This window comes from Oncorhynchus kisutch, linkage group LG15, assembly GCF_002021735.2.
Source record: "Oncorhynchus kisutch isolate 150728-3 linkage group LG15, Okis_V2, whole genome shotgun sequence".
In the NCBI taxonomy this organism is placed as follows: Eukaryota; Metazoa; Chordata; class Actinopteri; order Salmoniformes; family Salmonidae; genus Oncorhynchus; species Oncorhynchus kisutch.
The window spans coordinates 51,614,950-51,641,909 of NC_034188.2; the positions used below are offsets into that span (position 1 = coordinate 51,614,950).

Below are 26,960 nucleotides of genomic sequence, written 5' to 3' on the forward strand. Positions count from 1 at the left end.
TTTCGCAGCCTAGCCAATACGTTCAATCATTTATTTACCCCTTGACTGACCCTGCGTCTCATCACGCAGAGCTAAATTGCCACATGACCATTTAACCTCTATGAGACTGTTTGAGGCCACAACAACTGACAGCAAACATCACGGATTCTTTTCACTTACATACTCGATAAAGGCTTTAAACCAGAAGTAGACTAACAATTGTGACAGCATTGTGATATTACACGTTCCAGTTTCGAGGCGAGAGGTGCAGAAAATGCCACATTTGTTTCATTAAGCCCTTGCAAGTGCATGCAAATGGTAGCCCAGTGTTAATGCATAAATTGCACTCTCCTCGCATGCACACCGTCATTAGGACGTTACTGATGCCTGACTATATCCACCCGGTTGCCTAGGAACGGGCTAAAACATGGCTCTGGCGCTCTCTCCGCGCACTGGGAGGAGAGGCCTGTATCACCGCTGCCTAAATAATTAACTACAGGGAAATCAAATACACTATTTACTTATTTATGAAGCAGCATAAAGAGAGAAGAAAATAACGAAACGTAGGGACAACTGAATGGATGTACTGTATTGTGCACCTTAATGAATGAATGGGAGTAAACAACACCTTGCTAGCAGGTTCCATCTGTGGCAAAAGGATCTATAAGGCCAGAGATACAAAGGAGGGGCGGCCAGGCCGGGGAGCGTACCGGGCAGCAGTGGACCTGCTCTCCCAGTCCATTGTGCTCAGTCTTAACTCTGTGTGTTTGTGTTGGTAGAAAGGGGAGCTGAGGTGAGCTCACTGAACAGCTGATCCCAGTTCACTCTAGATCTACCCTGTTTTGTGTAACTCTATTGCCGTGTGATGAAGGAGTAGGACATAGCCATCGGCCTAGCATTGATTACACAACGTCCCCCTGAAATAGTCATGTGACCTTGGCAAAGGTCACAGAGACCATCAGAGTGGAATGGCAACAAAAAATATATGTATTTCTGAGACTGCATATGTTTTTCTTGTTTTTACGGAGTATACCCTCTCTGGTCCAATGTTGAGAGACGGGAAATTGACACTTACTCAGAATGTCAGGCAAAAATAAATAAAAAGTTATCCAATAGTCTCCCACGCCATCAGTCGTCTGTGCAGTGTGCGTTTGCGTGTGTGTTGTGCGTGCGTGTTGCGTGCATGCATGTGTGTGGGAGAGGACAGCAGGCATTTGACAGGTGTGAGGAGCGCTGAGCAGGCAGCCAGAGCCCAAATGAGATGCGCTCCATCATCACTTGATCTCAATGAGCACACAGGCAGGAAGTCCTCATTACCAGAGCTTGAATAAGAATAGGCTCCAAACTGCAGGCAGGCAGTGGGACCAGACAAGGTCTGCCTGCAAAGCAATCCAACATGATTGACTGCTCTACAGCAGCAGCTATGTCCCAGTTCTGTTGACTGACTTTGTTTTTCTCCTTTCTTTTCGGGTCTTTGTCTCTACTGTGAAATGGCTTGCATTATCTTGTCTCTCCCCCCTGATGGCCACTGAGAGGTGGAAGGATGAGCTAGGTCTCAAGTGTGATGCTCACACCGGTAATTCATTCAGACTGTGTTTCGAGAGGTCAGAAACTCTGTCTGGGTCCAATATTTACTTAGTAGAGCATCGCATCCAGTAGCTAGATTTCCATCCAATTCGTGACAGATTTCCAATGTGAATATTCTAAAATCTTGCATAAATAAAACATACACCAGAGATGTGTTTCGATCAAATTGACCTGTTGTGGATGTCTGTGCGTGGTGACATAGTGCACATAAAAAGACGTTTTGTGGTTAAATTCCCATGTACCGAAAAATAAAATATAAGTTAAATGGTCCTTTAACAGTCAATCTAATTGACATAATAAAAAAATCCTCATCAAAATCGGACAGTTTAGCTAAACTCAAAAAAACAAATGTCCTCTCACTGTCAACTGCGTTTATTTGTGTAAATATTTGTATGAACATAACAAGATTCAACAACTGAGACATAAACTGAACAAGTTGGAAAAATGTGTCCCTGAACAAAGGGGGGTCAAAATCAAAGGTAACCGTCAGTATCTGGTGTGGCCACCAGCTGCATTAAGTACTGCAGTGCATCTCCTCCTCATGGGCAACACCGGATTTGCCAGTTCTGCTGTGAGATCTTACCGCACTCTTCCACTAAGGCACCTGCACGTTCGTGGACATTTCTGGGGGGAACGGCCCTAACCGTCACACTCCCATCCAACAGGTCCGAGGGGTGCTCAGTGGGATTGAGATCCGGGATTTTGGGTTTGGGTTTGTACCCATAGGCGACATTGTTGCCGGTGATGTCTGGTGAGGACCTGCCTTACAACAGGCTTACAAGCCCTCAGTCCAGCCTCTCTCAGCCTATTGCGGACAGTCTGAGCACTGATGGAGGAATTGTGTGTTCCTGGTGTAACTCAGGCAGATGTTGTTGCCATCCTGTACCTGTCCCGCAGATGTGATGTTCAGATGTACCGATCCTGTGCAGGTGTTGTTACGTGTGGTCTGCCACTGCGAGGACGATCAGCTGTCCGTCCTGTCTCCCTGTAGTGCTGTCTTAGGCGTTTCATAGCACGGACATTGCAATTCATTACCCTGGCCACATTTGCAGTCCTCATGCCTCCTTACAGCATGCCTAAGGTACATTCATGCATATGAACAGGAACCCTGGGTATCTTTCTTTTGGTGTTTTTCAGAGTCAGTAGAAAGGCCTCTTTAGTGTCCTAGTGCCTACCGTCTGTAAGCTGTTAGTGTCTTAAAACCTCTTTGGGATTGGGGGCAGCATTTTCACTTTTGGATAAATAGCGTGCCCAATTTCAACTTCCTGCTACTCATGCCAAGAATATAAGATATGCATATTATAGTATCTTACATGTGTGATTTAATGAAAGTTTGATGTTTATATAATTTTATTTGAATCTGGCACTCTGCATTTTCCCTGGCTTTTGGCCAAGTGAGACGCGACTGTCCTCCTATCCTAGAGAGGTTAACGACCGTTCCACAGGTGCATGTTCATTAATTGTTCATGGTTCATTGAGCAAGCATGGGAAACAATGTTTAAAAACTTCTTGGTGACAGGTGGGCAGTATTGAGTAGCTTGGATGAATACGGTGCCCAGAGTAAACTTCCTGCTACTCTGTCCCAGATGCTAATATATGCATATTATTAGTAGTAGTGGATAGAAAACACTCTGAAGTTTCTAAAACTGTTTGAATGATGTCTGAGTATAACAGAACTCATATGACAGGCGAAAACCTGAGAAAATCCAAACAGGAAGTGGGAAATCTGAGTGTTGTAGTTTTTGACATAGGAATTTTCCAGTTGGAACATTATTGAAGATTTATGATAGAAACATCCTAAAGATTGATTCTATACTTAGTTTGACAAGTTTCTACGGGCTTGTAACGGAACTTTTTGAACTTTTCGTCCTACGTTTGGCTGGAACTGAACGTGCTTTTAGATTTGTTTACCAAACGCACTAACGAAAGAAGTTATTTGGACATAAATGATGGACATTATCGAACAAAACAAACATGCATTGTGGAACTGCGTGTAACGGTCGTCGTTGCATGAAGGATTGGACCAAAGCGCAGCGTCATAAGTGTTCATGATTTTTATTAACACTGAACACTAGAACAAAATAACAAAGAGAGAAACGAAACCGAAACAGTCTGGTCAGGTGCAGAACACTAAACAGAAAACAACTACCCACAAAACACAGGTGGGAAAAAGCTGCCTAAGTATGATTCTCAATCAGAGACAACGATAGACAGCTGCCTCTGATTGAGAACCACACCCGGCCAAAACAAAGAAATACAAAAGATAGAAATAAAGAAACTAGAATGCCCACCCTAGTCACACTGCGATTCCTGGGAGTGCATTCTGATGAAGATCATCAAATGTAAGTGAATATTTATAATGCTATTTATGATTAATGTTGAGTACCCAATATGGCGGATATCTTTTTGGCTGCTTTGATGTCTTAACGCTGTACTCAGATTATTGCATGGTTTGCTTTTTCCGTAAAGTTTTTTTGAAATCTGTGGTTGCATTAAGGAGAAGTATATCTCTAATTCCATGTATAACACTTGTATTTTCATCAACATTTATGATGAGTATTTCTGTAAATAGATGTGGCTCTCTGCACAATCACGGCATGTTTTAGAACTACTGAACGTAATGCACCAATGTAAAATTTAATTTGTTGATATAAATATGCACTTTATTGAACAAAACATACATGTATTGTGTAACATGAAGTCCTATGAGTGTCATCTGATGAAGATCATCAAATGTTAGTGATTCATTTTATCTCTATTTGTGCTTTTTGTGATTGCTCTCTTTGGCAGCAAAAATGGCTGTGTTTTTCTGTGAGTTGGTGATGACCTAACATAATCATTGTGGTGCTTTCACTGTAAAGCATTTTTGAAATCAGACACTGTGGCTGGATTAAACCCTTTACAAAGTTTATATCCCCCCACTAGAATCCCAAAACCTGGGTCTCTGTGCTGAATCCCTAAAACAATACAGAAATACACTATGGAAAAATAAGTAGCAGCAAGTCAGAAATGAGCTCAATGTACTGTAATTGAAGAATCCTGACTAGCCACTTCTGGGAAAATTGGAAAACACTTAAAAAACAACAACACAAATAATTATCTATCCAAAATGGAGATGTATGGGTAAATCACTTCTCCAATCTTTTTGGCTCTATAACAAAGAACAAACAGCAAAAACATATACAGTGGCTTGCAAAAGCACCCCCTTGGCATTTTTCCGATATTGTTGCCTTACAACATGGAATTAAAATACGATTTTTGGGGGGTTTGTACCATTTGATTTACACAACATGCCTACCACTTTGAAAACGCTAAATATTTTTTATTGTGAAACAAACAAGAAATTAGACAAAACAACAGAAAACTTGAGCGTGCATAACTATTTACCCCCCCCCCCCCAAAAGTCAATACTTTGTGGTATGTCTCTATAAGCTTGGCACATCTAGCCACTTGGATTTTTTTCCCATTCTTCAAGGCAAAACTGCTCCAGCTCCTTCAAGTTGGATGAGTTCCGCTGGTTCCTTGTTGCAGACTCTGGGGCCTTTCAGAACAGGTTTGTATATATACTGAGATCATGTGACAGATCATGTGAGACTTAGATTGCACACAGGTGGACTTTATTTAACTAATGTGACTTCTGGCGGTAATTGGTAGCACCAGATCTTATTTAAGGGATTCATAGCAAAGGGGGTGAATATATATGCATAAATGTTTTTTTTATTTTTTCACTTCACCAATTTGGACTATTTTGTGTATGTCCATTAAATTAAATCAAAATAAAAAACCATTTAAAATACAGGTTGTAATGCAACAAAATGGGAAAAAAACAAGGGGTTGAAAACTTTTGCAAGGCACTGTAAATGATCAAATACAAATTTTAGAATCAACTATTAAAGACTACCATAACCCACTGGATTCTCCAATTACCTTGAATGAACTACAGGACAAGATAAAAACCCTGCAACCCAAAAATTCCTGTGGTGTTGATGGTATCCTCAATGAAATTATAAAATATACAGACTACAAATTCCAATTGGCTATACTAAAACTCTTTAACATAATCCTTAGCTCTGGCATCTTCCCCAATATTTGGAACCAAGGATTGATCACCACAATCCACAAAAGTGGAGACAAATTTGACCCCATTAACTACCGTGGGATATGCGTCAACAGCAACCTTTGAGAAAATCCTCTGCATTATCATTAACAGCGGACTCGCTGTCCTGAGCAAATGTCAAATTGGCTTTTTAACAAATGATCGTACGACAGACCACGTATTCACCCTGCACACTATAATTTACAAACAAACAATGGCAAAGTCTTTTCATGCTTTGTTGATTTCCAAAAAATATTTTGACTCAATTTGGCATTAGGGACTGCTATACAAATGAATGGAAAGTAATGTTGAGGGAAAAACATACGACATTATAAAATCCATGTACACAAACTACAAGTGTGCGGTTAAAATAGGCAAAAAACACAAACATTTCTTCCCACAGGGCCGTGGGGTGAGACAGGGATGTAGCTTTAAGCCGCACCCTCTTCAACATATATATCAACGAACGCGGGAGGGCACGAGAACAGTCTGCAGCACTCGGCCTCACTTACTAGAATCTGAAGTCAAATGTCTACTGTTTACTGATGATCTGGTGCTTCTGTCACCAATCAAGAAGGGCCGACAGCAGCATCTAGATATTCTGCACAGATTCTGCCAGACCTGGGCCCTGACAGTAAATCTCAGTAAGACCAAAATAATGGTGTTTCAAAAAAGGTCCAGTCGCCAGAACCACAAATACAAATTCCATCTAGACACTGTTGCCCTAGAGCACAGAAAAACTATACATACCTTGGCCTAAACATCAGCGCCACAGGTAACATCCACAAAGCTGTGAACGATCTGAGAGACAAGGCAAGAAGGGCATTCTATGCCATCAAAAGGAACATACAATTTTACATACAAATTAGGATTTGGCAAAAAATACTTGAATCAGTAATAGAACCCATTGCCCTTTATGGTAATAAGAATTCACAAAATGGGACAAACACCAAATTGAGACAATGCATGCATAATTCTGCAAAATATCCTCAGTGTACAACATAAAACACCAAATAATGCATGCAGAGCAGAATTAGGCCGATATCCGCTAATTATCAAAATCCAGAAAAGAGCCGTTAAATTCTACAACCACCAAAAGGAAGCGATTCCATAACGAAACCATCGCCTACAGAGAGATGAACCTGGAGAAAAGCCCCCTAAGCAAGCTGGTCCTGGAGCTCTGTTCCCAAACACAAACAGACCCCACAGAGCCCCAGAACAGCAACACAATTAGACCCAACCAAATCATGAGAAATTAAAAAGATAATTACTTGACACATTGGAAAGAATTAACAAAAAAACTAAGCAAACAAGAATGCTATTTGGCCCTAAACAGAGAGTACACAGTAGCAGAATACCTGACCACTGTGACTGAACCAAACTTAAGGAAAGCTTTGACTATGTAGAGACTCAGTGAGCAAAGCCTTGCTATTGAGAAAGGCCGTCGTAGGCAGACCTGGCTCTCAAGAGGAGACAGGCTATGTGCACACTGCCCACAAAATGAGGTGGAAACTGAGCTGCACTTCCTAACCTCCTGCCTAATGTATGACCATGTTAGAGACACATATTTCCCTCAGATTACACAGATCCACAAAGAATTCGAAAACAACCCCGATTTAGATAAACTCCCATATCTACTGTATGAAATACCACAGTGTGCCATCACAGCAGCAATATTTGTGATCTGTTGCCACAAGAAAAGGGCAACCAGTGAAGAACAAACACCATTGTAAATACAACCCATATTTATGTTTATTTATTTTCCCTTTTGTACTTTGACCATTTGCACATCGTTACAACACTGTATATATACAGTAGATAATACAACATTTGTAATGTCTTTATTCTTTTGGAACTTCTGTGAGTGTAATGTTTACTGTTCATTTTAATTGTTCAATTCACTTTTGAATATTATCTACTTACTTCACTTGCTTTGGCATTGTTAACATAAGTTCCCCATGCCAATAAAGCCCCTTGAATTGAATTAAATTGATATGGAGTTTTATGCTTGGGCTGTGTCTCAATCCACCACATTCACCTGTTTTGGCCTTTCGCATCTGCGGTGGAAGGTGGTAGAGCTACAGTGCTGTTTGTCAGACCAGGAGGCCTCCTGAAAATCGGTCTTCTCAAGAAAACGCCTGTACCGTCCAAACCATTTGGGCTACTAATTCTCCCACGGACACAATGGTGTTTTCCATTTTGCTCTATGGCCCCCACAAGTGTCACAGGACTTGTCTGAAGGTAACCCTTACAAATTAAAGAACAAACATATGGAGGTAGTTTTGTACCAACAAAGAAAAGGGTTAAATATTTGTCCAAAAAACAAAAATATTTCCTGAGCTTTCTTATATCTCATAGATACAGGACATACACTTCAAAACCTGTATTAATTTATGGGGCTATTTATGAAAATGTCAAGAGTATGCACAGCTTTCATCAAGGGTGGCTACTTTGAAGAATCTCAAATATAAAATATATTTTGATTTATTTCAAACTTTTTTGGTTACTACATGATTCCATATGTCTGAACGAGTAGGTGTGTCCAAACTTTTGACTGGTACTGTATATATATTTTATATACACTGCTCAAAAAAATAAAGGGAACACTAAAATAACACATCCTAGATCTGAATGAATGAAATATTCTTATGAAATACTTTTTTCTTTACATAGTTGAATGTGCTGACAACAAAATAACACAAAAATTATCAATGGAAATCAATTTTATCAACCCATGTAGGTCTGGATTTAGATTCACACTCAAAATTAAAGTGGAAAACCACACTACAGGCTGATCCAACTTTGATGTAATGTCCTTAAAACAAGTCAAAATGAGGCTCAGTGGTGTGTGTGGCCTCCACGTGCCTGTATGACCTCCCTACAACGCCTGGGCATGCTCCTGATGAGGTGGCGGATAGTCTCCTGAGGGATCTCCTCCCAGACCTGGAGTAAAGCATCCGCCAACTCCTGGACAGTCTGTGGTGCAACGTGGCATTGGTGGATTGAGCGAGACATGATGTCCCAGATGTGCTCAATTGGATTCAGGTCTGGGGAACAGCATCAATGCCTTCCTCTTGCAGGAACTGCTGACACACTCCAGCCACATGAGGTCTAGCATAGTCTTGCATTAGGAGGAACCCAGGGCCAACCGCACCAGCATATGGTCTCATAAGATCTGAGGATCTCATCTCGGTACCTAATGGCAGTCAGGCTACCTCTGGCGAGCACATGGAGGGCTGTGTGGCCCCCCAAAGAAATGCCACCCCACATCATGACTGACCCACCGCCAAACTGGTCATGCTGGAGGATGTTGCAAGCAGCAGAACGTTCTCCACGGCGTCTCCAGACTCTGTCACGTCTGTCACGTGCTCAGTGTGAACCTGCTTTCATCTGTGAAGAGCACAGGGCGCCAGTGGCGAATTTGCCAATCTTGGTGTTCTCTGGCAAATGCCAAACGTCCTGCACGGTGTTGGGCTGTAAGCACAACCCCCACCTGTGGACGTCGGGCCCTCATACCACCCTCATGGAGTCTGTTTCTAACCGTTTGAGCAGACACATGCACATTTGTGGCCTGCTGGAGGTCATTTTGCAGGGCTCTGGAAGTGCTCCTCCTGCTCCTCCTTGCACAAAGGCGGAGGTAGCGGTCCTGCTGCTGGGTTGTTGCCCTCCTACGGCCTCCTCCACATCTCCTGATGTACTGGCCTGTCTCCTGGTAGCGCCTCCATGCTCTGGACACTACGCTGACAGACACAGCACACCTTCTTGCCACATCTCGCATTGATGTGCCATCCTGGATGAGCTGCACTACCTGAGCCCCTTGTGTGGGTTGTAGACTCCGTCTCATTCTACCACTAGAGTGAAAGCACCGCCAGCATTCAAAAGTGACCAAAACATTAGCCAGGAAGCATAGGAACTGAGAAGTGGTCTGTGGTTACCACCTGCAGAACCACTCTTTTATTGGGGGTGTCTTGCTAATTGCCTATAATTTCCACCTGTTGTCTATTCCATTTGCACAACAGCATGTGAAATGTATTGTCAATCAGTGTTGCTTCCTAAGTGGACAGTTTGTTTTCACAGAAGTGTGATTGACTTGGAGTTACATTGTGTTGTTTACGTGTTTCCCTTTATTTTTTTGAGCAGTGTATATATAGGGGTCTTAAGGCTTAGATTTTTAGAGGTTTAAAAAATCTTAGGGATAGCCCCCTTTTTTCAAATTTTTGCCTAAATGACATACCCAAATCTAAGCTGCTTGTAGTTCAGGCCCTGAAGCAAGGATATGCATATTCTTCATACCATTTGAAAGGAAACACTTTGAAGTTTGTGGAAATGTGAATTGAATGTAGGAGAATATAACACAATAGATCTGGTAGAAGAAAATAGTTCTAGCCATCTACCACCGTCTTTGAAATGCAAGAGAAAGGTTCCAGTTCTAGCCATTACTCTGGTTGTAATTCCAATAGTGTCCACAAGATGGCAGCAGTGTATGTGCAAAGTTTCAGATAGATAACTTGAAGAATGAGTGAGTCCCCAGGTACAATTGTGCAAATCGTGAAGGAGACATTCACATTCATATTACATTTTTCTGCAAGAATACCGTCAAATCTGTGCACTTGGACTTTAATTTAGCTTTCCAAGTTTTAGTAGCCATATTATAAGTTCAACATTTGCAAAACAACCAGTTTTCATAACTTCTTAGCTCTGAATATCCTTGTAATTTTTGTCCAAAATGGAAAGGCATGCTGTCGTATAGGATATACTACACCCCTAATGATATAGTGAAGTCTTGTTACCTTCTAGGATCTCTGAGGAATACATATGAACGTGATTTGACTCGTTGAAACAACGTTTATGGTGAGATTTTCACAGATTCCTTTCAATGCAAATTGAACAAGTGGAAATACAAAATTTATCGTGCATGCTATATGGACCTTTTTAGGATATGAAAAAAACTATTTACTCTAACAAAACAACACTTCATGTTATCTCTGGGACCCTTTGGATGATAAATCAGAGCAAGATTTCAGAACGTAAGTACACATCTCACCTTCAGAGGTGAATTTATCAAACCTATCGCGGTGAAAAAAAGTGTATTGTTGTTAGTCGCTCTCCTCAAACAATAGCATGGCATTTTTTCTCAGTAATAGCTAGTGTAAATTTGACAGTGAGGTTACATTAACAAGAATTTAAGCTTTCAGCCGATGAAAGACACGTAGATGTACCGACATTTGTTGTTTCTCTAAAATCTGCGATCTTGACATAACGCTCTGCATGATTAACAACATTTTCATCTCTACTGATGGTTTAGGCACGAAACAATATTGCATTATGTAGTAATGTACCCACTCTGGTAATGGCACGTGAGCTCTAGCCAACAGCTCGCAGATACAGTGCGGGTATAGCCTACATAATCAGATTATAATGGACAAAAGAGCGAGATTATTTGAGTTTGTCAAAAGGCAGCCAAGCATCTACTGTATCATCATGTCACCAGAATAAGGCCCTCGACATTTATTGGAATGGAGCATCAAGCTCATCACCGTGCACTTTCACCACCCTGTGAAGTTCATCATCCTTTATTTCATCTGTATCCAAATGAACTGCATGCTTTCCCGAGTCATAGTGGGAGGACCACATATGTCATTGCGTGACTTCAAGTTTACGTTAATATGATTGTTATTATATCAACATTTCCACATACAAGTGTCTCCACCACCATATCTCTGTATATTCATTTAACCGGCAACAAAATATCCCACCTTGTCTGGCGTACTTGGTCGACATTTGCTGTTACCACCAGACCTGTTATGACCTTTTTTTTACCTGACATGTACTTATCTCGCGTAAAAAGGTTGGATGGAAACCTGGTTAATGACACTTATCAATGTCAACTGTCATATGATGGCTAAGCCTAATGTTCATGTTTTGTCATGTTATTCGGTGTGTCTATTCACTGTTCATGGGGCGAGGTGAGGACAAGGAGGGGCGGAGAGCAGAAGAGGAGCAAATGTGTAACGAGGAAAGAGAGGACGTTTTAAAGCAGAATAGGGATGCGCTACATGACTAGCGATGGATGGGAAGGCCTCCTATGAGAGCCATTTTTGGGGGGAATTTTACCCCTTTTCTCCCCAATTTCATGGTATCCAATTGTTTTAGTAGCTACTATCTTGTCTCATCGCTACAACTCCCATACGGGCTCGGGAGAGACTAAGGTTGAAAGTCATGCGTCCTCCGATACACAACCCAACCAAGCCGCACTGCTTCTTAACACAGCGCCATCCAACCCGGAAGCCAGCCGCACCAATGTGTCGGAGGAAACACCGTGCACCTGGCAACACTGGTTAGCGCGCACTGCGCCCAGCCCGCCACAGGAGTCGTTGGTGCGCGATGAGACAAGGATTTCCCTACCGGCCAAACCCTCCCTAACCCGGGCGACGCTCCCGGTCGCGGCCGGTTATGACAGAGCCTGGGCGCGAACCCAGAGTCTCTGGTGGCACAGCTGGCGCTGCAGTACAGCGCCCTTAACCACTGATGGAAGCATCTTCAGTATCATTAGATATGTCTGTCAAATGCCGATGATGAAAATATGTGAGAGACTGGCTTTGACAAGGGATATGGGGTCAGGACTTTGACGATAAGAGAGGGAGGGAGAAACAAGAGAAAGAAAACAAACAGCGATTTTCATGAATGTATAGCGGTCCACACAGATACCAGTGCTTTTATTGGCACAGAATCAGCATGCACGGGAGGGAGGGGGAATTAGAGAGGGGGGGGGGGGGTGGAGAGATGAAGGGAGGGAGGGTGTCACACTGTGAGCTGTCAGCTGTCATCAGTTTCCGACGCCACCTGAGACGGGACGCACCACACCCTGCCGCTCACGCCCTGCCCGTCGCCCATGGCAACTGCAGTATGTGGATGTGAATGTGAGTGTGTGTGTGTGTGTGTGTGTGTGTGTGTGTGTGTGTGTGTGTGTGTGTGTGTGTGTTTGTGTGTGTGTGTGTGTGTGTGTGCATTTGTGTGTGTGCGTTCTGTGAAGGTGTGTGGCAGTAGTGGCAGAATACACAGGCGACTCCTGAGTGCTGCAGTTGAGGTGCTGCAGAGTTGGGTGTGGGCGTGACGGTTGGTGGTTGTTCACAGACTCAGCACTTATTTGATTAATTGGGGTAATTATTTTGCAGGGAAGGTTGCCCTACACAGACGCTGGTTGGTAGGTCACTCTACAGCCGATGGGACGAGGGTCCCTCTGGGCAGAAATACCATAAGGGGTGTGGTGGGGGGAGGGAGGGAGGGTTGTCTTCATTTGGCCATGAATTTGGCAAGCGAACTGTTAAAAACTGAATCGCTATTGGATTTGTTTGATTTGATCTCATACATCTTTTAATGGCTGTTGTTCTGATTTTCAAGACGCAGATTGTTCATTGAATATGTTGCTGAACGTGAGCTAAAACACCAACAATATTTCACCTCGAGTGCAACTCTGTTCAATCCCTCATGTTTAAACTCATTCCCATCCCAGCTACAGTAAAAGCCCTGGCACAGCTACCCAGAAGAGCTAGCTTGACAAAAACGGTGTGTGTGTGTGTGTGTGTAGTTGGGGGACTTTCCAGTCCATGGACAGATGGAGAGACTGGGAGACAGGAGGCCTGCTGGCATAAGCAGGGGACAGGCTGGTGTGTGTGTGTGTGTGTGTGTGTGTGTGTGTGTGTGTGTGTGTGTGTGTGTGTGTGTGTGTGTGTGTGTGTGTGTGTGTGTGTGTGTGTGTGTGTGTGTGTGTGTGTGTGTGTGTGTGTGTGTGTGTGTGTGTGGGTGTGCGGGTGCGCGGGTGTGTATGTGTGAAATCTCCCATTGCAGCGGGGCCAGCCCCACAGACCAGCAGTGACCTTGGCACAGGGCACTGGAGTCACTCTGCCAATTGTCTGTGCCGCTGTGTGTGTGTCTGCCAGTGGCATTTTAAAGAAGCAGGGTCAAGGCTTTGGGACGCTCGCCCCCCCCACTGAGTCTTACTGTTATTTAGGGTACCAATATGGACGCCGTTGGGTTTACAGTTTGCTACAGCTGTTTTTGTTGTTAGTGTTGTTTGTGTGTCTTTTATTAATAGTGTTTGGGGAGTGGGTTCTCTTAGAATAGTGCTGAGAGTACAGCGTCAACCCATATGAGAAAGCATTTTCTTTTTGTTTCCCAACCTCTTCCCGGGCAGCCTTTCTCTTATGCTCATCCTCCTCTCATTCTTTGTGAAGACGCTGTGTTTCTGTTTGCCCCCAGAACAGTGTTCAGTTGGGTTGTACAGGTGAAGCTGTGTCTCCTTGTCTGGTCCTATCTAAGGCTCCCCTAGAAGTGTGTACTGTATATCTGTATGTATGTCTGTCTAAGGCTCCCCTGGAAGAGGCTGCTTCTGTTCAGTCTGAGTCTGACCTGCTTTGATGCGGATGCTGGGGCTGCGGATCTTGCCGGCCTGGTTCTCTGCGGTGCAGAAGTAGTCGTTGTCATGGATGTAGCTGTTGAAGGCGGAGGGCGAGAAAGGGTAGAGCTGGAGGGTGCCATTGGCGTGCACGTGGCGGATGTGGGGCACATCGTAGATGTCGTCGCCGGTGGCCAGGTACCAGCGCAGGACGGCATGGGGTGCGCCGCCCGCAGGGCAGGGCAGGGACACCCCGACCGAGCTGGAGAAGGTCACCCGCTGCAGGGAGGCGTTTACAAAGTACAGCCGCGTCGAGACCACATCCTCACTGTTCACTGTGATGGGGAGAGAGAGACACGGTCAAGATAATACACACACACAAAGGAAAGCTGTATCTGGGCCACATCCACACACACATACACACACACCCACACAGCCAACGTGTGGGCAGCCACCTGCCAATCTCCAAACTAGGTTATCTTCTAGAGATTTCCATCAGGTCAGCACAGCAGCTCCCAAAAATAGAATCAATTACTATTTCTCCATTAGGCAAATGACGTGACGTAATATATTCATCATTTATTTTCAGCTACATGTAACTCAGTTATGATAAGCTGGAGCGAAGCCAAACCACAGTTAGACGCTCTGCTATAGGCTCATGAACACAGTCCACTTGATTTGGCAAGTTGCTCTGTATAATAATTCAAATTAACCTGGGCATCGACTTTGATCAGGTGACACGTGACTCGCACGCACGTGTTTGTGTTCGTGTGACTCAAGTGTGCCTCTCCGATCCACCTTAAATCGAAACGGGCGACCTGACTGCCAAACAGTAGTGAACAATCCTCTGCAAAGCATTAACATAATATGAGTCGTCTAAGATGAGCCCAAAGAGAGCCCTTCCTTAAACCGGCATCTGATTTGGAGGTGAAATGGGTCAAAACGAAGAAGCCATGAGGCTGTTAGAACAATACCTAGTCTGCCAGTTCAACCCATCTCACGTCTATATCATCACCGAGAAACCTTCAGCATATCTCCAACCACAACCCCGGAGGGCTGCTTTGCAACCACTATGGCTTTCACAAGCTGCCGCTTCAATTAATCGCCTTAGGGGAGCTACATCCCTAAAACATCCCCCCCTGGCAGTGTCTCCTGGGAAGCAGCTAGACGTCTTTTTAGAGTTGGGGGGGGGGGGTTTAGGGATCATTTCTTCTGAGTCAATGATATATAATTAATCCTCTTCCCCAGTTTGTGTCGATAATGGCCGGATTAGCCCCATCTTTTTCACTCTGAATGGCCCGGGACGAATAGCAGTGAATGGAAGTGGCGGCTAGAAGCCTCATCAAGGTAGATTTAGGAGGGGATCTACAGCACAGCAGATAACCTTACAGCTAGCCCTGTGCATTGATGTTGAACCAAATTAGCATTAGGAAAATCATTAAAAGAGCTATGAGGGTGGGGAATTCAAGGGGGTTTACTTAACATTTTGACACAATACAAATGTTACAGATCACACCAAATTGATTTCACTGATTCATTGGAAAGAGATGAATTGATGTGTGACAGTTAAGCCTAGTATGTTTATGGACCTCTCCTATATACACTACATGACGCGCAGTACAGCAGTGACCTTGGCATAGGGCACAGGGGTCACTCTGGCAACTGTTTGTGCTGCTGCGTGTGTCTGCCAGTGGCTTTTTAAAAGAGCGGGGCCAAGGCTTTGGGATGCCTGCCCACCACTAAGTCTCATTGTTAGTGAGGGGACCAAGATGGATGTTTGGTTTTCCGTTTGTTACAGATGTTTTTGTTGTTATTGTTGTTTGTGTGTCTTCATTGTGTTTCGGAGAGTGGTTCTCTTAGAATAGTGCGACGTGGACAGCATCAAATCATGCACGTGCTCATCGAACATCTCGTTTCAAAATCATGGGCATTAATATGAAGTTGGTCCACCCTTTCCTGCTATAACAGCCTCCACTCTTCTGGGAAGGCTTTCCACTAGATGTTGAAACATTGCTGCGGGGCATGCTTCCATTCAGCCACAAGAGCATTAGTGAGGTTGGGCACTGATGTTGGGCAGTGATGTTGGGCAATTAGGCCTAGCTCGCAGCCAGCAGTCAAATTCATCCCAAATGTGTTCAGTGGGGTTGAGGTCAGGGTTCTGTACAGGCCAGTCAAGTTCTTCCACACCAATCTCGACAAACTATTTCTGTATGGACCTTGCTTTGTGCACGGGGCATTGTCATGCTGAAATAGGACCTTCCCCAAACTGTTGCCAAACGTTGGAAGCAAAGAATCATCTAGAATATCATTGTATACTCTAGCGTTAAGATTTCCCTTCACTGGAGCTAATGGGTCTATCATGAAAAACAACCCCAGATCATTATTCCTGCTCCATCAAGCTTTACAGTTGGCACTATGCATTGGGGCAGGTAGCGTTCTCCTGCCATCCGCCAAAGTCAGATTTGTCCATCAGACTGCCAGATGGTGAAGCATGATTCATCACTCCAGGGAACGTGTTTCCACTGCTCCAGAGTCCAATGGCGGCGAGCTTTCCACCACACCAGCCGACGCTTAGCATTGCACATGGTTATCTTAGGCATGTGTGCAGCTGCTCGGCCTGGAAACCCATTTCATGAAGCTCCCGACAAACAGTTATTGTTCTGACGTTGCTTCTAGAGGTAGTTTAGAACTCGGCAGTTAGTGTTGCAACTGAAGACAGATGATTTTTATGGCCCTGTTCTGTGAGCTTGTGTGGCCTACCACTTCACGGCTGAGCTGTTGTTGCTCCAAGACGTTTCCACGTCACAATAACAAATCAAATTCAAATCAAATCAAATGTATTTATATAGCCCTTCTTACATCAGCTGATATCTCAAAGTGCTGTACAGAAACCCAGCCTAAAACCCCAAACAGCAAGCAATGCAGGTGTAGAAGCACGGTGGCTAGGAATAACCCTCTAGAAAGGCCAAAACCTAGGATGAAACCTAGAGAGGAACCAGGCAATGGGGGGTGGCCAGACCTCTGCTGGCTGTGCCGGGTGGAGATTATAACAGAACATGGCCAAGATGTTCAAATGTTAATAAATGACCAGCATGGTCAAATAATAATAATCACAGTAGTTGTCGAGGGTGCAGCAAGTCAGCACCTCAGGGGAAAATGTTAGTTAGCTTTTCATAGCTTTTCCTAGCCGATCATTAGGAGTATAATAACAGCACTTACAGTTGTTTGGGGCAGCTCTAGCAGGGTAGAAATGTGATTAACTGACTTGACAGTGCCACGTCGAAAGTCACTGAGCTCTTCAGGAAGGCCATTCTACTGCCAATGTTTGTCTATGGAGATTGCATGGTTGCGTGCTCGATTGTATACACCTATCAGCAACAGGTGTGGCTGAACTAGCCAAATCCACAAATTTGAAGGGGTGGTCGCATACTTTTGCATATATAGTGTAAATATTAACAAACAAAAGCCAAGGGACCTCTGGTACAGCACAAACAGAATGAAAAACTTGACACACGTGATGGGAGGGTATTGAAAGGCTGAGATAGGGATACAGCCCTCACTGCAGTGCCTTCGGAAAGTATTCAGACCCATTGACTTTTCCCACATTTTGTTAAATTACTACCTTGTTCTAAAATTGATTAAATATTTTTTTTCCCTCATCAATCTACACACAATACCCCATAATGACAACGCAAAAACAGGTTTTTAGAAATGTTTGCAAATGTATTAAAATAGAGAACAGAAAAAACAAATTTACATAACTATTCAAACCCTTTGCTATGAGACTCGAAATTGAGCTCAGGTGCATCCTATTCCCATCCTTGAGATGTTTCTACAACTTGATTGGAATCCACTTGTGGTAAATTCAATTGATTGGATATGAATTGGAAAAGCACACACCTGTCTATATAAGGTTCCACAATTGACAGTGCACATCAGACCAAAAATCAAGCCTTGAGGTTGAAGGAATTGTCCGCAGAACTCCGAGACAGGATTGTGTCAAGGCACAGATCTGGGGAAGGGTCCCAAAACATTTCTGCATCATTGAAGGATCCCAAGAACACAGTGGCCTCCATCATTCTTAAATGTGAGAAGTTTGGAACCACCAAGACTCTTCCTAGAGCTGGCCGCCCAGCCAAACTGAGCAATCGGTAGAGAAGGGCCATGGTCAGGGAGGTGACCAAGAACCAGATGGTCACTCAGACAGAGCTCTAGACTTACTCTGTGGAGATAGGAGAAACTTTCAGAAGGACAACAATCTCTGCAGCACTCCAGCAATCAGTGCTTCATGGTAGAGTGGCCCGACGGAAGCCTCTCTTCAGTAAAAGGCAAATGACAGCCCGCTTGAAGTTTGTCAGAAGAAACCTAAAGGACTCAGACCATGAGAAACACGATTCTCTGGTCTGATTAAACCAATATTGAACACTTTGGCCTGCCAAGGATCATGTCTGGGGGAAACCTGGCACCACCCCTATGGTGAAGCATGGTGGTGGCAACATCATGCTGTGGGGATGTTTTTTAGCGGCAGGGACTTGGAAGGATTGAGGCAAAAATGAACGGAGCAAAGTACAGAGAGATCCTTTACGGAAACCTGCCACAGAGCACTCATGACCTCAGACTGAGGTGAAGGTTCACCTTCCAACAGGACAATGACCCTAAGCACACAGCCAAGACAATGCAGAAGTGGCTTCGGGATAAGTCTCTGAATGTCCTTGAGTGGCCCAGCCAGAGCCCAGACTTGGACCCGATTGAACATCTCTGGAGAGACCTGAAGGTAGCTGTGCAGCAATGCTCCCCATCCAACCTAACAGAGCTTGAGAGGATCTGCAGAGAAAATGGGAGAAACTCCCCAAATACAGGTGGGCCAAGCTTGTAGCGTCATACCCAAGAAGACTCAAGTCTGTAATCGCTGCAAAGGTGCTTCCACAGAGTACTGAGTGAAGGTCTGAATGCTTTCGTACATTTTATATTTCCATTTGGAATTGTGGGGTAGTGTGTGTAGATCCATGAGGGAAAAAACATATATATTTTTTTACATTTTAAAATAAGGCTGTAACCTAACAAAATGTGGGAAAAGTCAAAGGGTCTGAATACTTTCCAAAGACACTGTAGGTAAGGGTGGCTCCTCTCTCTCCATTCATTCATCCCTCTCCCCCTTCTCTTCCTCCTCTCATTCTTTGCAACGTCTTTGTTCTCTCCCTTCCTCACTCTCAATATCTTTCATCTCTCCTCCAGTCTCTCCGCCCTGGTAATCGAACCACCATGGAAGGACTCTTTCCCACTCCCCTGGTGTACTAGCAGAGTACAGGTGGGTCACTGTGTGTGTGTGTGTGTGTGTGTGTGTGTGTGTGTGTGTGTGTGTGTGTGTGTGTGTGTGTGTGTGTGTGTGTGTGTGTGTTTGTGTGTGTGTGTGTGCTTGTTGGGGGGGGGGGGGGGTCAGTGTTAAGGCTGATTGGTATTTAAGGTCAAGTTTTATGCTGGAAGTGTGTCAGGTCAGTGATGAGGGGTGTGAGGTGTAAGATTAGAGGTGACAGCGTGCGAGTGTGTACATGTGCTTGTGTGCACATAAGTGCATGTGTGTGTGAATGTGTATGTGAGGTCCCTTTCCTATCCAAAATGGAGCAGTTCCTCTGTGTCTAAAAGGTGTAATTTAGGTTGAGTGCAATTTGGCCCATATCATGTGCCATATAAAAACACAACTCTCTGCCCATGTTCTGAGCGATAGACCATTTCAGCACCATGGACAGGGCCACACTGGCTTTTCAGTCTCACATTTACATTTTAGTCATTTAGCAGACACTCCTATCCAGAACAATTAGGGTTAAGTGCCTTGCTCAAGGGCACATTGACAGATTTGTCACCTAGTCAGCTCGGGGATTTGAACCAGCGAGCTTTCGGTTACTAGCCCAAAGTTTTTTTTACAACAACAAAGAAAAAGCCCAAAATGGTTAAGAAATGAATCCTTGAATCATCATTGAGCATCACTGTAATCTTAATGTTAAAAGCTAACAGAAAGACTTTCCACTAATAAACAACAGTGAACGCCTGCTGTGACATCATAAAAAAATGGTGGCCGCCGAGCGACATCAAAACAAGTCGGAGGTATTCCCAGATAGAACTAATTGGGAAGGAAGCAAACAGGCTACTGTGGATGAAGCGGCTGTTGTGCTGCTGTCCTATTGGCGAATCCAGGTCAGTCAGTTGAGCACAGTACAACACAGAGAGGGCAGTACAGTGGTGGACTGGACTCCCATCATGCAGCACAGATTGTGGCCTCCAGCAGAAAGGCCCAAATAAGACGGTCATAATATAATCCCACAGTTGGGGTCTGGGGGAGAGAGAGCCAGGGGGTGTCTCGCCAGACTGACAGGGTCTGTCAGCACAACTGCAAAGAGAAGAGAGAGACCAAAGAAAGAAAAGACAACACCCCACCCTAAAAGTGGATATAAAAGCCCCGTCCCAATCCCATATCAAGCCCCTGAAAGATGGATGAATGTAAACAAGATGGCAGAAAATCCATCATACCTTCCAGAGGGCTACGTGAGATGATACAATGTTGCCTTCACCAGGAGGAAGTCAAGACATGCCTAGGGGGAGAGGTAGAGGCTAGGGCTTGATTTGGGATTTGAGGATTTGAGGATTGGAGCAAGGGGCCAGTCTGTACCCCATCCAACAGGGAGTAATGGTGGAAATAAGGAGGGGAGAGAGGACTGAAATAACCCGAATTCTCCCTTTCTTTGTTCTGAGACGTCCAACGCGACGTCTAACTCACAGTTCTCCATGCCCTCAGGCTGCCCGCCCTTTTCCCTGGCATGGGCAGAAAGGGAGCAGAGGAGGAAAGGAGCGAGAGAGGGTGCTAGGCGCACTCATCCATTTCAGAGGCATATTTTCCTTCCTTCTTCAAGCCTGAATGCATTGATTACAACAGGAGAAGGTCATTGTCATTTGGGTGAGTTCCCTAAAACATCACTCCTGTTGGGCGAAGCCTCTTCACTCCGTCTCCTGCTCTTATTCTGTTGCTGTGACAGATTTGACTCAAGCCTCTCCTCCCTCCACACACAGACACATTTGCACATTTCCTATGCCACCCCCCCCCCCCCCCCCTTTTGCGGGCAGTATGAAAATGGCGTATGAATATGTATGCCACAGAGGCAGGGATATTGCCTATGGTGAACCGCTATGCATAATGCAGCTCTTTCTGTCTCATCCACACACACACACACACAGACACACACAGACACACACACACACACACACACATACACGTACACACACGTCTCTGAGATTGATACCATCCCATGCACACAGGTCAATAAATCTCTCACACACACACAATAACGTACACACGCGTATACACGTAGACATTCTCAGAGGCAAGCGAGGATACGCCCAAAGTTCCTGTTAAGGGTCTGGTGAATCATACAGAATACAATACTCGATATGTTCAGGCAACATAACTCCAATGTCATTGCGGTCAGTTACAACACCGCAATAACGTAGTAATGATGTTGTACAACCCATTATGGGAGAGCAAGAAGAAATGATATTATTGTGAATGCTATTTGATACCCATTTTACACACAAAGACACTGAAAAGGATAATGCATTGGCATCACACTGAAATTACCTTGCCGTACTCATGCACGTGCGCACGCGCGCACGCACGCACACCCCTTCTCCATATTATGCAGTGTCAGTAGAATATTAGGAACCATTTCGGCATTTGAGGATCCACACTCTCCCTCTTCAAAGGAATGACTTTCACAGTTGTGGAGTGAGTGTCAGATTTTGGGGTGTGATTTATCCTCTATCCTTCACCCTCTATCCTTCCTTCTCTGTCAGAGATAAGCAGAGTGATAGTAAGCAAGGTGGCTAGAGAAAAGAGGGATGGAAAAGAAAAGGTTGGCCACGTCACTTTAAAGCAGATTATCCTCCACATGACCCAACTCCTCTCCTCTCAACCCATCTACCCCCCCCTCTCCTCTCGCCCCTCTCTCCTATTCTCCCCCCTTCTCTTCTCCTTTCATCTCCTCTCCTGGTGCAACAGATCTTATGAAAGTGGAGACAGGAGAGAATACCTGTTGAGTTATCAAACTCAATTGGACAATCAGAGTCATCAAACTCAATTGGACAGTCAAGTGTAAATAGGTCAAATCGTTTTTTACTTCATAAAATGAGCGTTCGTTTGTGTTCATATTTGTGTGTGGTTTTTTTTAAAGGCATTGGTGAGTTACCCATTGTAGGAGCAGAGGAGAGAGGCAGCATTTTCTATCTGTGTCATTTTTTTCTGTTTCCCCCATATGGTTAAGTTAGCCCAGGCCTACATTATGCATGCATGTGAGGAATAGGCTCCGTGGCTTTTCTGTTCACCGGCCAAGTCACCAGCAGAAACACTCAAAGGTAAAAACAGCTGTTGCTTGCCAGAGCAAGAGGAGGGGATGCGAGTTAACACGAGTGTGGTGTTATTGTGGCCGTGCTTCTCATAGACAAATAACAAGTTCATAGGTAAGGTGTTATTTAGGAGAATAGATGTGTATAACCGCAGAGATCGACTACTGTTGCTCAATTATATTCAGCGAGAGAGAGAGACCTTAAATTGTAATGTAATTGAGAGAGAGGAGGAGGGAGGGGGGTTCAGACGACTTGTTGCGGGACAACTCATGGCTAAGGAGAGGACAGGTAAGGTCGAGTCCACATCATTGGATTCAACATGAGAAACTTCATTGAAAAACGTGTATTCAATTACATAAATTGGCGTCAGATAACAATACCGTGAGGAAATGGGCACACGTGGCGACGTAGTAGCCTAGCCTATCACCGGGACGCAGACGCAACACCCCTCGACGCAGTGCAGTGGTCTACATTAAATTCGAGGCAGTCTATTTCTGAATCTGGCTCATAAGACAATTACTACGCGCCCATGCTGCCGTCTCACCTCTCAGTTTGTGTGTATTTTATTTGATTCCAAAATGACACTGCCGCCGGACCGGGCCTTGGTGGTAAATCAGACGAGTGCCATAACGGTTGACAAAATACGTTATGAAGGAGAGCAGAGAGCAGCACGCCGTTGTCAGAACTATCTGGCCCAGACGATGGCAACAAACGGCTTTCCCATCAAACATAACACAAATGAGGAGGGAGAAGTGCAGTCCTCTAGTCAATGGACTGGTTTACTTTTGCAAATCAGTTGAAAATCCGGCTTTGGTTTCAGTTTAAACCAAAGCCTACTAATTACGCAGCTGGGAAGGGATGGTCATTTGGGTAAAACAAGAAGAGAAACCAATTTTTCAAATTGCATCCGGTAAGGGGACTGAGTAGAGAGAAAGAGGTGTGTGAGAGGGACATTACAGAGATTAGAAAATGGCCTCAAAATGCAGCATAAAGAATGCAATTATATATTTTGCGTAACAAAATGCTTACACATCACAAATTAATAAACACTGATGAAACGAATAATAATAATTATCATTATTATGATTAATTTTTTACAATAATAATATCCACAATAATAATATAGAAGGTGTTTTAATTTAGGCAAATCTTCAGAAAATCTGGCTCAGGCAAGATAATATCGCAGCAACCACATACATCACATTGTTTATTTGACTAGTGCTTATCCTTAAAATAAAGATTTCTGCCTCCCCCCTCCCCTACCAAAAGGTAAGGGTAACGAAATATGCATGCGTAAAACCCTACTGTTTAGATGTGTGAACTAATCTATTTATATCCTACATTCATCCTATGATTCATATCAATTGTAATTGTACAGTCAGACAATATTCGGTTTAAAATCGACTGGAGGCCTGTCAGCCTGAACTGGAGGAAAGCGGAATCAGCAATGAATTGATCAAATAACTAGCGTATCTCTCCCTCATTATTTTACAAACCGTAGTCTTGATCAGAATATTGGGTGATTTGAATTTGTGTAGACATAATAATGATAAAACAGTAGGCTTTAATTATCGCAAATTATTTTTTAACGTTAATACATTGCAACAAATATGTACAATAATTGCCATCACCAATAGGCCTGATTGTTCCAGATGAATAGATGGCACGGATAGCATCTTTCCCTGCTGATTTGTTTTGTGTCTCACATGTGTCACACATTTCCATAAAATGACAAGCGACCCTCCAGATCATGACAAAGAAGAACGAGCGCAACCCCCCCCCCCCCCCCCTTTCCAACCAGCAGTTGATGTGTGCTGGTATGGCCGAGACGCACCAATTAAGGGACATCTGGTTATTCATATTGCACTAAAATGACTAATTAGCCTACTGGAAACCAACTACAACGAAAACGTATATGTCTGAAAACACCAAATCATGCAAGAATGTTTGGACGCGATATCCATCAAATTTAACACAGGGTGTTGTGTGCCGTTCCACGAAAGTGAGAACCATCATGGAGGCGCGGCCGACTCAGGAAAATACGCAGTCCTAATGCATATGCATGTGAGATTGTTGGTTAAAATGTCTCTCTGATCAATTCTTATCTTTAAAATCAAAACACAAATACGAGTTACGTTAAATCGCATAGTCAGTCAATACAAAATTGATTGTTGACAAAAAAATTAATGAATAAAGGAAAAAACGATGCAAAATGGAAGTTGGTTATCTACATCTCTTGCCTGTACTCTTTCCGCTCCACTGCCTAGGTGAAACCCCCACCCCTCCCTCCCTCCTTTCACCACACACACACAGTACATCTTGTTCAGTCACGGGACAAGGCGATGTGCAGTACATCATCTAAAAAGACCCTGTAATCCAATTAAACACAACAAAAACACCACAAAAAGCCCTAGTCACAACAGCAGCACCACGCACACACACACCACACCATCCCCGACTGTTGGCCTGCAAGGATATAGGCCATGTATTTCAGATGTCTAAAAGAACATCCACTCATGGACACACAAAAATGAACAGATAGGGCCTATCTGCATGTGGTCCTAGACCTAATTACGTTTTTTGTTTGTTTGTTTTTTTACAATTATTTATGTATTTATTTATTTGAACATATCTTGGGGTTTATGACTGAATTGTATCGACTAGATTAAGTTCAAGTTGTTGAAATTGTTGACAAGCGTTCAATCTGAAGCAAGTATTTAATCAAAACCATATTCAACCTTCCTCTCGATCTGCAGTATTTTTCCATCCAATCAGTATGTAGAATCTGGGGCCATAGAAAAATGGAGGATGCATAATTACACTACTGATAATAACATCCGAGTGTGTCTGCATGCGCTGACCCGTGTCATTCTAGAAAGTGAAGCAAATTGCCAACAGTGGAGACATTATCTGCCTAAAATCCCAGCGTTCAATATCCCCAGCATCAGTTTACACATCTCCTATCAATTTTTTTGTTGCCCTTATTGTGCGCTCATTTACAGACACACTAAATGTTACGCTCATTTACAGACACACTAAAGGATACGCTCGTTTACAGACACACTCAAAAGTGCGCTCATTTACAGACACACTAAAGGATACGCTCGTTTACAGACACACTAAGAGGTGCGCTCATTTACAAACACACAAAAAGGTGCGCTCATTTACAGACACACTCAAATGTACGATCATTTACAGACACGCACTAATTTGGAACGCCAAAGAAGCCATATTAACAAATCACACATAAGCCTGACACATTCTGTTATTTGTTATGGGACAGAGGAAAGAGAGCAAACACATGTGCAAACACATGTACACTCGACCCTTCTACTTTTCTGGTAAAAGTCCTACAGCTCAGAGACGCAGTTGGAGTATGTAGCAGCATGCAGCTCGCAATCTTTGCGCCTGCATGTCTTCCTCTCCTATTGTTGTGTCTCCATATTCATGACAACTCGAGATGTGCATACACGCAAATGGTGTTACCTCCCCTATCGAAACTGCCACAGACGGCGTTCAGGGGGATATGGACCACACTGCTAATCTGTCTGTTACTTCTCGAAATAAAGTCAACATATTTTCGCAGCTGCATAATGTGTCCTTGGTTTTATCAATACATTTGAAAGGAGGGATTGGGGGCTGAAAAGTGCTTCTAATTGTCATCCTCCGTCCTAAGTGGGCTTAAAGAAATGAAGCCCATCCAAATCAAGTTTTTTTTTCAAGTGAAGATAGGCCATTGACTTTAACTGACATTTAAAAAAAGGGGGGAATTTAAAGTTGTGACTTTAGTAAATTAGCGCATTCCAACCCGATCTCATGTATTGAAGCACAACTCAACACAAATAGACTATATGCACCACAACTTCAACGTTGCATTGGAGAGAGAAAAAGTTTGCGTGTCTTTCACGTACCTTCTTGGAAAGAGTACAGCAGGAATAAAGTTACCAGCCACATGCCATAAATAGCAGGTATATTTCTCAGGAATGTTGTGCAATCCCGACGAGTGCACGGCGCAGTGTTCGGCCAGACGAGGCTCGGTGCTGGAGTGGTGACGATGCTCACCGGCGATCTCTCCAGCCCTAGTCCCAGACTCGCCAGCGCCGTGGAACGGCCACTGATCTGGTCCCGCCTCCCGCACCCTCCCCTAGCCGGGACTGTCATCCGAGAGGGCCCCTCCCCTGCTATTCTAATGATGCGCGGTGATGGAGAAGTGAGGCAGTGCATCTACTGTACGAAGATCACAAGCACAGAGAGCCCGGGAGAGGGGTTTGGCGTGGCAGAGCGCTATGGAATATGGAGCGCTTCTTTTGTGGGGGGTGGTTTGTGTATGATTCTGCAGCAGTGGGTGTTTGTTTATGGGGGCTCAGGTGTGTGGTTCTCGAGGTGTGATAGAATAGGTTTGCTATTTATCTGTAAAGGTCCATGGACGCGCGCACCTGTGGACTTTTGGGGTCTTCACTTCACATCCGTCTCCACTTTGCGCACAAAGGAGTTCACTCATTCAGTGACTGT

General features: G+C 44.1%; 1 protein-coding gene across 1 annotated transcript in view; it reads right to left on the minus strand.

Annotated features, from left to right (window-relative positions):
- LOC116353731 (Down syndrome cell adhesion molecule-like protein 1 homolog) overlaps positions 1-26,518 on the minus strand; it is a 29,538-nt gene extending 3,020 nt beyond the window's left edge. Inside the window, exons 1-2 of the mRNA XM_031791468.1 lie at positions 26,360-26,518; positions 14,072-14,392 (exon numbers count right to left, since the gene is read on the minus strand). Of these exons, the coding sequence (XP_031647328.1) occupies positions 14,072-14,392; positions 26,360-26,402 (364 nt within the window). The 5' untranslated portion in view covers positions 26,403-26,518. The remainder of the gene's footprint in view (positions 1-14,071; positions 14,393-26,359) is intronic.
- Between the last annotated feature and the right edge of the window lie 442 nt (positions 26,519-26,960).